This window comes from Corvus brachyrhynchos, unplaced genomic scaffold (assembly GCF_000691975.1).
Source record: "Corvus brachyrhynchos isolate BGI_N302 unplaced genomic scaffold, ASM69197v1 scaffold164, whole genome shotgun sequence".
Classification (NCBI taxonomy): Eukaryota; Metazoa; Chordata; class Aves; order Passeriformes; family Corvidae; genus Corvus; species Corvus brachyrhynchos.
Genome location: NW_008237426.1, coordinates 1,204,218 through 1,215,593, shown reverse-complemented (window position 1 = coordinate 1,215,593; position 11,376 = coordinate 1,204,218). Strand labels below are relative to the sequence as shown.

Sequence of the window (11,376 nt, the reverse complement as noted above, 5' to 3'; positions counted from 1 at the left end):
AGCAGGAAAGGTCTGTCTGGGAAGACATCCCCTCAAGTGCCTTGAGATGGCAGAGGAAGAAGTTAAACACCAAGAGTTAAGAGTCTGCCTTGCCCAGGCGGCTCCTGCAGCAGGGAAAGCCAAGAGCAGGTTTTCCAGGATCATGATTTTGGACTGAGGTGCCTAAATTTTGTGTAAATTTCACTTCAGATTCTGCTTGGATGCAGCCTTAGATGTCCTTGTTTTCCCAGTGGAGAGCAGCAATACTTCCATGGTGTTTCCCAGTGTCACTGTTAAACTAGTGACCCCTCTTCAAGAGCCATGGTGCAAGGTACGGCACAAAAAAGCTTTATTTTTTAACTAAAATAAGGTGGAAGAGGACATCAAATAACAGGGTCCGCCTGAGGGCACTGAGAGGGTTCACAGAATCACAGAATGGTTTGGGTGGAAGGGACCTTAAATCCCATCCCATTCCACCCCCTGCCGTGGGCAGGGACACCTTCCACTATCCCAGGGTGCTCCAAGCCCCGTCCAGCCTGGCCTTGGGCACTGCCAGGGATCCAGGGGCAGCCACAGAATTCCTGCACAACCTGTGCCAGGGCCTCCCCACCCTCAGAGGGAAGAATTCCTTCCCAATATCCCATCTAACTCTGGGATCCAGAGAGATGTAAGATGCTTGAGAAGGGTAAATCTTGGGCTCGAGGGCTGCAGCTGACCTTGATTTTGCTCCTCGGGTGAGAGCTCTCCTGGTTCCAGAAGGAGCCTTTCTGTATGGAAGCTAAAGATCATTAAAACCTTCCAGAGGAAAACATGAGATCCAGACAACATTCCCCTTTCTCCCAGCTCCCACTTCCTCACACACTCCCTCGGCTGAGGAGGAGGAGCAGGTTCTGCTTGGCCTGATATGGAAGGGAGACACAAACCCCACTGGCCGGGATCTGGAGTGATCCAGCTGCACCTCAGTCTTTCCTGTCCCATCATTCTCGTGACCCAGAAGTCCTGGAAAATAAATAATATTTGGAATTGTTGGGTTATTCATCTACACAAATGTCTTGCTGTCAATGCTGTGCATAAGGATATGCAGAGAAACCAGGAACGTTCTTGGGATTGGAGACCAGTGGGCAGAACATTTTCTGCAGGCCCACACAGAACTGTTGGGTTGTCCCAAGCCAATGTCCCCGAAGGACATCAGAGTCAGCACTTTCACTGCTGAAATTACCCACAACCAAGATAAATACATGAAATATTAGTGGGAATATTGAGAAATAATGAAAACTAGTGCAGAAACCACGGTGGAATGTGCTCGCAGGGACATGCACAGGCACAGCCTGTCCAACGGACTTGTGGTCAGCCACGATCCTGGCTCACAACATACATCCAGTCCCTGAAACCTTCCACCAGCCTGAATTCCTTCTGTACAAAGGGAGTCTCGTGGCCTGTTTTAAAGCTCTAACAGCTTCATTTTGGTTTGAGCTCAACTTCTCTCCTGGAGTAACAGGTGTTTGGGAAGCTGTGAAGATCACACAGTCATTGTGGGAGAGAAAACTGTTCCCCCGTGACATCCACCTGTGCTCTGTGCCCACAAACCTGAGGGTCCATCACATAGCCTGGAGTCTGAGAGATGAGCAGGGGGTGGAAGAGCCAGCTGGAACCTCTGGAAACCTGGAATGCTCATGGGATTGAGGAAGGGGGAGAGCATGAGCACTGGCCCCTTCTCCAAAAGCTGCACACAGAGATCCCAAATCACTTCTTACTCCAGCACCCAGGAGCTGACTGGAGTCAGAACTTTGGGATTTAACTGCTGCTGGAAAAGGAGGAAACTCCTATTTGCATGCACAAAGATTGGGAGTGTTCTTCTTCCACTCCAGTGGAAGTTGCTGTGTGTCCAGTGGCCTGGTCACCACTGCCTCAGGTGAGCACAAATCCAGTGGACTGACGTGGGAAAGCAACCTGGGCTGGAGATGTGCTCACATAGCTTCATTTAGATCTTTCCTGATGGGAGAACCAAAGATGTTCCCACCAAACCTACTCATCCAATTACTGGAGCACTTTGAAAATGTGATACGGATCAGTGGAGCAGCCTGCGCTTTTCCCAGGACAGAGCAGGAGTGTGCAGACACTGCACTTTTGGGAAGCATGGAGAACCAGACACAGGAGCTTTGTGGCTTTTCTCCATTGGTTCTGACTTGCTCTGATTCCTTGCCTGCTCACCATTAGCACCCCGTGGTGCAGTTGTGTTTGACATCCCCGTAACAGCCCCTGATTTATATGGCCTTGCACAATCCCTCCTCCTCTCTGCGGCCTTGGGAACAGCAGAACAGACATCCTGAAACGGAACTCCTTTGAATCAGTCACTGCCAAAGGAGCAGACACCTTCAAAGACCATTATCTTCATGAATTAAACTTCACCTTTCCCAAATGATCTCTTTTTTTTTCATGAAACAGAGCTTTTGGGGTTTGGCAGAAGCAGACAAATACTCCAGTTGGGAGACTTAAAAAAAAATGGGTGAAAGCATGACTGAGATTCAGAGAGTCACAGAATAAAGGAGAGAATGGATCCAGAGAGAAATCCAGTGTGCTACATTCATCACTCACTCATTCAATTACAAGGATCTGAGCAACTGTCCAGTGAAGGGAATTCAAGCTCCCCATTTGATGGTGTATCTCTGATGCTTTTCCACATGGCACTGCAGGAGATGAGCCGTGCTCCTTTCTACACCCATTCCCCACAGAAAATCTGCAAACCATCACCACCGATGTTCCCTAATTTAGGATCCATGCCCTAACATTCTCTGCCTCCAAAGCATGGCCACCACTTAATGCCCTGCTTGCTTTAGGAATGTGGTTTTCCTTCAGTCCGATGGGAACACCACGATTATGTGCTGCACGTGCTAGAGAGGCAGGGCTGGCTGGGGAAGGAGAAGGGAGGCTTCAGCTCAGAAATGATAGTACCTATTTTTGGCTCCCGGAGCCAGGCTGTGCTGCTCCCACTCTGTTTTGATGCTCCAACACGTTTTGCTGGAGATGTCACCAATCCCAGGCAGTCACGACAGTCTGGGGTGCTGGGATTCAGCCTCATGGGGGAGGGAAGACAAGCAGCAATTTTTCTGAAGTCTGAGGCAGGAACAAATGGATTTGTGGTGACTGTTATTTGAATATTAATATTTAGATGAGGATATTTTTCGGTCTGAACATATCATTAGAATACAGGAGATCTGTACCTGGCTCTCCCTTCCACTTGGCTGCAGTGGGACATCCCCTCTTTCTAAACATCCGCCCTTGTGCAGCCATGGTGAGGTTTTCTGATCTGGTTAAACATCTTGCAGAACCAAATGTCCTCTTGCTCCTCACTGCCTGGGACACACAAAATACAAAATAGAGTCTCCTGGAGTAAATTCATGTCCCAAGTGTGTTTATGTAACTACAGTGCCTACTGGGGGTGCACAGGATTTTCCTAGCAGCTACAGTTCCCACTTCCATTAAGTGACAACTTATTTACATCCCAGAGTCCTGAGGCAGCACAAGCCAAAGGCTCTGCTCACATCACCTGCAGGTACCTCCAGGAGGTTGTGAGAGCCTCCTCTCCATGGCTGTGCTGCAGGGCAGCCCTGCCAAGGAGGCAGCCCAGAAACTCTCTTGAAACCCAACCCTCGACCTGGGCACCTCAGTCCGTGCTGAAGGGGCTCCCCACAACCCTGTGCCTCCTGCCCCCAGCAGCCTGCTCCTGCCTGGCACTGGCCCCTCAGTCCTGCAGCACTGAGTGAGGAGGGGAGACAAAGCGGTGGCTGCCCCTGGATCCCTGGCAGTGTCCAAGGCCAGGCTGGACATTGGGGCTTGGAGCAGCCTGGGACAGTGGAAGGTGTCCCTGCCCATGGCAGGGGGTGGAACAAGATGAGCTGTAAGGTCCCTTCCACCCAAACCATGCTGTGATTCCAAATCCAGCAGGATCCAAGGGAAGACAAGGCAGAGGGTGGGGAGCTTGGGCATCTCTGATGCCAGGCCAGCACTCTGGGAAAGCAGGGAACCAAAAGCCAACCCTTGTGGGCCTGCTGCTCACCCACCACAGGATCAGCTTTCCTTTCTTCAGCTGCTTTTCTTCATTCTGTTCTCCGGCAGCACCCTGTGCTATGGAGTGATAGAAACATGTAACAGCTTCTCCAAACACAGTTATCTTTAGAAATGGAACAGCGGAAGAAAATGACACTGAGTAGACACTGCAAAAAGAAAGCCTTCACTACATTAAAAAAGAAAAGTTACATTCTTGATCAAGGAACAAACTGGTCTGAATAGTCCCAATCACATTTTACAGCCATGTAACTCTTTTTATCTTTTTCTCTCCCAACATCTGAAGAAGATGAACATCTGATTCCTTTATGTGGGAATTGCTTAAACTAGCACTGGGAGAAAATATGCAGTTGAACATTGATCTGAAAAGATGGAGGGAGTTCAGCCCTGAGTTAACAGCCCTGGATTTTGGACAGGAGCTGGCAGAGCTCAGCCCCTCTCAGGATCAGCCCCATCCTGGTTCCTGCCAGCCCTACAGCCCGAGGCTCCTGCAGCTCCATTCTTTTCAGCAAAGGTTGGCTGAAGGAGCAAAGCACTATTTTATTTAATCATGGTTGGAGTTCTGGTATCCACAGGAAAAAAATCCTGGGAGCAGAGCGTATTTTCATGATCAGTGCATACAGAGTGGTATAAAATGTCTGCACCGCTTCTTTCCACTCCAGCCTGTGCCTTTGAAGTCATGGTAACAGCTTTTGGATCCCAATCCTCTGGTGAGACTCCTTGATTTATTAGGTAAAACATCTGGAAAAAATGAGGACTTGTGGCAGTGCAAATCCTCCAGAAGGAGCGGAGAGAGGTTTCATCTGAGCAGCCCTCCTGTCAAAACGCAGGAAACCTGAGCCCCGGCCGCTGGCTTGAGGGTGCTCCGAGGCTGGAAAGCTCCAGCCGGGCCGTTCCCGTTTCACCCAGTGGCCAGAAAGCAGCTGGGAGCAGAGGAATGTCCAGCAGCCCGGGGAGCTGGGACCACGCCAGGCCCCTGGAATGGTTTGTGGACACTCGGGTGTCAGCAGCAGTGCTGCCCTTGACAGCACCAAGGAGCCGCTGGTGTAAATCCCGGCGCTCTGGGAGCTCTCGGGGATGTAAATACCTGTGAATACCTGCCTGTCACCCTCACAGGAACAGGCACCAGCCAAACCCACTGCCCGGGCCCCATGAGAGCGGCCTTGGGGTGACTTTTCCATGCCACAGTTACAACAGGAATGCTGGAGAAGAAAATGGTTTGGAAGGAATGAAGTCCGTGCAAGTAACAAACAAGGCGAGGGGCATTGTGTGAGGCAGATTCCTTCTTTTATTTGGAATCAGCCCTGAGGTAGGGGAAGAAAGAGAGGGGAGAGGAAGCAGTAGGAGCAGCTGGCTGTGCGCCGGAGTTCGGCGCCTCCGTGCAGTGTGAGCCCGTGCTCGTGCGTGTGCATCCGGGCCGGGCGTTTGTTACACGGGGGCAAAGGTTCAAATCACCCAGGTACTTGCCTCAGAATTATTTACTCTCTGCCTCCTCCACACAACAGCCCAGGTTCCAAATTTCAGTGCCGACGCTCTGGGGAAAATCCCCCGAGAACCATCCTCTGCCTGTTATTTTCCCATCTAAATCGCCCTCCCAGCAATTTGAATAACACAGTTCAAACACCAGCCCTGGTGCCAATGGTGCTTTTTGGAGGGGGCGTAGGACGGGCGGAGGAGGGGGAGTTTGGGGAGTATTTTTTTAATCAGATAAATTATTGCTGAGAAACCAGCCACTTCTCTCCATTCAATTTATACTCTATGGGGAATCCATCTAATACCCCTGCTCGGAGTGCAAGGCAGGACCAGCGAGATGCTGCATCAGACCAGGGAGGGAGGCAAAAGATGGGATGGAGCGCAGGAACGAACAAATAACGGGAAGAAAGGCCTCTGGAAAAGCCTGCGGAGAAGAGGGAAAGCCAAGGGATGTGTCTGCAGCTCCTCAGACAAGGGAGGAGGGGAGAAAATTGGAGCAGGCTGGAGCGTGGGCAGAGCGGGATGGGGTGGAATGGGATGGGATGAGATGGGATAGGATGGGATGGCTCAGAACCGCAAGGAGCTTTTCACCTGCGGGGAGGTGGCACAGCTCCAGGAAGGGTGGAGGATCCGATCCGGCTCTGCCTGACTTTGCAAAGTGAGTTTAGTGATTTCCCCTGGGAAGGTGCCAGTTCACCTCACCGCTGTAACTGGAAGTGGTGAACGCTTTGCTGGCCGCCGGAGAGAGGCCAGGGCCTGGGAACAGAGACAGCTCGCAGCACCCGGGCTCCAGCCGTGCTCGTAGGGCAGCGTGTCTGGGAGCCTTGCCGGGCTGTCTGGGCGTTCCTCTCATCCCTGGCTGTGTTGCCGGCTCACCTCAGGCTCCAGTGCAGCTCCACGTGTGGGGGACGGGCTGTGTCCCGAGGAGCTCCTCGTCCAAACGGGCACAGCTGGAGCTGGGCACTGCCAGCAGGGGCACAGGCAGGCAATGACTGCCCCGAGCCCGCCGAGCGAGCCGGCGACCGAACCCGCCCAGAGCCCACTGCCGCACGCGGGACTGGTTCTCTTTCATGTGTGAACACCAATTTAGTCCAGAGGCTTCCCACTCCAGCACTTCCCAGTCACTATAAATGCACACGGAGTTTTTAAAGAATTATAGGGTAATGGCACCTGAATGGGTGTCGAGGTGCACTTTGCTGGCCTTTTATTCTTCTTTATAACAAAGAATTCAAAGCTTTAGTGGGAGAGTTGGCAGTAAGCTCAGGAGATGGGGAGACTTCTGAGGATGATTTCCCAGATTCTGGGAGTGACTACAGTACAAATAATGTTGGAAAATAAAGGAATTGACTCAGCAGGAGGCAAAAGAGAACAAGTGGAAGAGTAACTCTGCTCTGGAAAGCTGCGAGGAGAATATGACACAAAGCAGAGAAGAGAAATAAGGCCCAAAAAAAGAAATCCATCGTGTATTTCAGAGGGATTCCTTCTGACAGCCTGACTGTCCAAAAGCTGCTGAGTGCCATTCTCAGGGAACTGGGCCTTACATGAAGTCCAGGGAATCCTGGCCCAAAACAGCAAAGGGATGCTTTTACTCAGAGCTCGTTCCCATCCTCCCCAACAGTCCACGGGCTCTCTCCAGTCCCCCCGGTTGTGCCCCAATCTAAGCGGTGTGGAAGTGTCACTCCTGACATGACACCCTCCTTTCCCAGGCAAAATTAATGCTTGAAGCAACACTGATCCAAACATGTAATTAAACCCCCTCTAGCCCACCTACCAAATAAACTCATTTCCCAATACCAATTAACCTCCGAGGTTATTACTGGGGATTACAGATCTCCCTAGAATGGCTCGTGTCAGGATGCAGGGACCCCCCTTGTTCTGCAAGTGTCAGGTCATGGGGATCACCTTAACCTTGCATCCTTGTCCAGCTACCACAGCCCTGGGAATAAAATTAATAACTTTCTGTCATTTTCTCCCTCTCTAAGAAATGGAGAAAGTGTTATCTCTTCCTCCTCATAATTTTTCCTTGTATTTTGCATCCCCAGACATCTGTACTTTGTTAAAGCACTGCCCGTTTCAGAGGCTTTTTCCAGGACTGGATGAACTCTGGTGATAGGTATCCAAGCTGCTTTGTACATTTAGTAGTCCCTAAATGTCTGGTTTGGAATCTGTTCCAGATTCTAATCATTTCACATTAAGACTCAGGGATTCAGTAACCTCTCCCCTCCCAATCCCCAAGAAAAACAGAAACAACAGCCTTCAGCCCTAGATCAAGCACAAACCTCTCCAAACTCCCAGCTCGGAACCATCTTTCATCAGTCTCTGTTCCCCGTGACTCCCAGAGTCCGCAGGATGTGCAGAGTCTCCCTGTCCAAGGAAAGAACACCCATGACATGACTCAGGACTTTCTCCTGACAGGAACAAGGTGGAGGGGCTGCTCTTGGCCAGCACGTTCACATTAAGGGGCTGTTTGGGCCTCTCCAACATTTCTGGAGCCTCACTGGGCTGTGGGAGTTTTGGGCTGCTCTGCTGTTCCACGCTGGTTTTCATCCCTCATTTCTTTGACACCTGATGCCATGTGGTTTGTAGAAATCCCTCTGGGTTCAATAAACTATGGAACTGAGCCTCCTTATCCTGCTTTTTTCTTCCACCCATGAGGACTCTGCTCTGGTTTTCTTTTTCCTCTGTCCAGCTGCAAACTTTCAGGTAACTTGTGGGAATTTTGTATCAGTGAAGTTACTCCCAACTCTGCCGACTGACACTTTCAGAAGGAATTCAAGGGGAGGGAAGAATGGCAGGAAAACAGGAGGACACCTCTTTAGAAACCAAGACTAGTGCAAAAGGGCTGCTGGAAACCTTGTTTTCATCACCCGCAAATTCCCTGATGCTGGAAAACGTCCCCCACTTTCCCGTCTTCTCCCATTTGCTGCAAGTTCTGACAGGAACAGCTTCTGCTGGGAAGAGCTGACTGTGCCAGAATGGGAGAGCTGCTGTTCCTACACCGCCCTCCCCTCCCCAGATCCCCACGTTTCAGCCCAGAAAATGGAAATTGCTCTGTGTTTACCAACCCTCCTGCTCCTTCCCGCGCTGCAAGGACCTCTGTGCCCGAGCCAGGTCTCTGCTGTTTACAAGCCCATCTGCTGCTGTTGCTTTTCCTCACCTGAAGTTTGAATGCTCCGTTCAGGATTTCGCTCGCCGTTGTGTTGGGAACTGCAAAGAGCAGCCAAGGATTTCAGGTGGGAAGTGAGCAGCAGGGAGACAGGAATACAAATCTGTTCTCATCTAAAGAGCCCTCAAAATAATTAAAAAAAAGAAGAAAGAACCAGATGAAAGAGGAAATTCCAAATGTTTTGAGCAGCACAGTCATTCCAAGGAGAGTGTGTCTCATATTTTTGTGAGAATTTGAACATTTAGAACCAGAAGGGAAAAAGCACAAGTGTTTCAATGGCTGCTTCCCTGAAATTACCCTGGTCCCTCTGGTCTCTGCAGTTTAGTGTCTATAGGAGCTTGAAAGTGAGTTGAGAGCTCTCCATGCAGTGTAACTCAAGGCCACATCTTTCCAGGAGTAAGGGGAGACCCTTGGGATTCAGAAAGAGGCTGGAAATGTCTGTGTCTGCCCTGAGGCCTTCAGTGGGGTGCCCAGAGACTCCCCTGAGCAGCAGAGCTGCTGCCCGCCTGCCCGAGCCTGCAGGAGGGGTCCTCTCTCTGGAGGCTGATGGATTCAAGCTCTCTCCTATCCTTCCCCTTGCCAGCAGGGAAGCACAGTGTGGAACAAGCCTGGGCAGGTGCTCAGACACCACCAGGCTCCTGCCAGGAGCAGGGAGGGGAAGCAGCCAGGCTGTGGATCAACGCTGTGCTCCCGGACACGGCGTGGCTGCAGTGGGAACCAGTGACCCCCCAGCTGTGCTGGGTCTAGGTTCTGTCTGCTCCCACTTGCAGCCTCCCAGTCCCTGTTGGTGCCTGGCTTGGGAGGGAAAACAGAAATTGTTCTCCTGGACCCTTCCCAGCGTCAGTGAGAATCAGGAGAACCCAAAGAGCTGAACTGCCCCGGCCAGAAAACATCGGTGGCTGAAGTGTCTTTGCTCCCACCCTTCCTGTGCTTTACACCTGGAGCTGTGAACTCAGCCAAGAGCTGGCTGAAGGGAGCAGCGTTTGCAACGGGCTCTGCTGTGCCCTGAGCTTGGGGAGGCCCAGCCTAGCCAGACACACCTGCCATTCCATGTGGGACAGCAGACGGGCGGGTTACAGAACAAACATCCATGGGAAGTTCCCACTCTGTGTGTGGACAGGGACTGAGAAGGAGCAGGAAGAACTGGAAGGTGGAGAGGATGGATTCTCAGGAAGGAAAAGCCCACCAGACATTCCCTCTGACTGTGCCTCTGTGCCACTGGACCACAGTGGATCAGCTGCACCAGTTCCCAGCCAGGAATCTGCCTGCTTTAGGGAGGAACATGCTGTCCCACCTGGCAGCTTCCTGGCCCTGCCCTACCAGCTCAGCACAATGCACAGATCCTGTCCCAAGGCTGGAGGCTGTTGGGAAAGGAGGCTCCCAGGAGGGCAGGAGCTGGCTGAGGCCTCCACTGTGGCCAGGGCAGCTGCTCTGCTCCAACCTGGAACCCGGGGTAACGTTCTCTTCCCTCTGCAATGCCAGCGGCCCTTCCCCAAAGGATGTGTGTGTTTGGATTATCTCTCTTTGAGGACTTCACAGTGCAGAGCAATGTCTGAAGAGCCCAGAACTGCTCAGAGGTGCTGAGTGAGTGCTGGTTCAGCTTCCCCAGCCCCAGAGCACTCAAGGAAACTGCTGGATTTACAGACACACTCCCAGTGGAGCCAGCAAGGTGCTGGGATGCCCTGGAAATGCAGCGCTCAGCAGGTGAGGGCAGAAAGACTGAAATTAGACTTTGCAAAAAGTTCCTGCCTCGTTCACTCCCAGAAATGTCCTCCTTGAGCCCAACTGTTCCTGGGAATAGCTGTGTCTAACACCAGGCAGTGCTGCAGCTCCCGGGGCCCGGAGCAGGACCTCTGGAGCACACATGCTCGTCATGAATGCTAATCCAGGAGCGGGAAGGACCCGAGAGCAGAACCTCGGAGGGGATTAAGCACACACTGCCTCACGGAGCTGCGGTGCAGGGCGGGATCCAATCTGAGCGTCCTCCGAAACACGCACTCAGATCTGGCTGCTCCGGTGTGGCCTGACTCCGGCAGGATGGAAAGAGCTCAGGGAGATGGTGAGAGAGCGGAGAAGGGAGAAAGGAAAACAGTCTGCTCCCTGTGCCCCCCAAAAAACAGCATTTCATTGCTGGGGCTCTCAGCGTGCACAACAAACTTGTCTCCCTTCCCTCGGCCCGCTTACATTGTTCACTTTCCTGCAAATTGTTTCCACATTCTGTATAAATAACCCCGGTGCCAGCGAGGGGGAGGGGAGCCGCGGGGAAGGGGTGGGAGGAAATCCAATGGCTTTGTTACTTTGGAAAAAGAAGGTGGAGGATGAAGAGGAGCGGTTGGAGCTGCAGCCCTGGCAGACGGAGCAGAGAGTTGCCATCAAGCTTGCGTTCAGACCTGGAGGAAGAAGAGTAAACAAGGAGATTATATATAATTACAGACAATCATGTTGCCGGGGATAAACAGGAATCAAAAGCACGGAGGCACTGGAGTCTGGCACATCCCCAAGCACGGAACAGAAGCCAGCCAGCGAGAGGCACTGCGGCTGGAACGCGCTTCCCTTTGGGCCTGCTTTCACTTAGCTCAGGGGCTGGGGGGTTTTGCCTCTCTTTTTGGCTAGAGGCATTCCCCCATAAAGAGAGGAGCCCATCCAATGGGGGGCAGAAGCCAAACCGAAGTCAACAGAATTCTGGTCTGTTA

The 11,376-nt window shown here is 52.0% G+C and overlaps 1 protein-coding gene and 1 long non-coding RNA gene across 11 annotated transcripts in view; one reads left to right on the top strand and one right to left on the bottom strand.

The window, feature by feature from the left end:
• LOC108445928 overlaps positions 1-11,368 on the bottom strand; it is a 22,418-nt gene extending 11,050 nt beyond the window's left edge. The window contains exons 1-8 of one of the 8 annotated variants that reach the window (XM_017731138.1): positions 10,981-11,368; positions 8,675-8,724; positions 7,797-7,881; positions 4,037-4,104; positions 3,201-3,333; positions 2,932-3,093; positions 903-978; positions 696-746 (exon numbers count right to left, since the gene is read on the bottom strand). In XM_017731138.1, the coding sequence (XP_017586627.1) occupies positions 696-746; positions 903-978; positions 2,932-3,093; positions 3,201-3,333; positions 4,037-4,104; positions 7,797-7,881; positions 8,675-8,724; positions 10,981-11,056 (701 nt within the window). In that variant the 5' untranslated portion in view covers positions 11,057-11,368. Of the gene's footprint in view, positions 1-553; positions 3,094-3,200; positions 3,334-4,036 lie in introns of those variants that run through there. The other 7 variants (XM_017731139.1, XR_001860958.1, XR_001860960.1 and 4 more) reach the window with 7 other exon arrangements.
• The window catches only part of LOC108445930, a 32,802-nt gene that overhangs the window by 11,754 nt on the left and 9,672 nt on the right, over positions 1-11,376 (top strand). The window contains exon 5 of one of the 3 annotated variants that reach the window (XR_001860983.1): positions 823-908. The exons of the other annotated variants lie outside the window; for them this stretch is intronic. This is a non-coding gene — a long non-coding RNA (uncharacterized LOC108445930). Of the gene's footprint in view, positions 1-822; positions 909-11,376 lie in introns of those variants that run through there. 3 annotated transcript variants of the gene reach the window in all.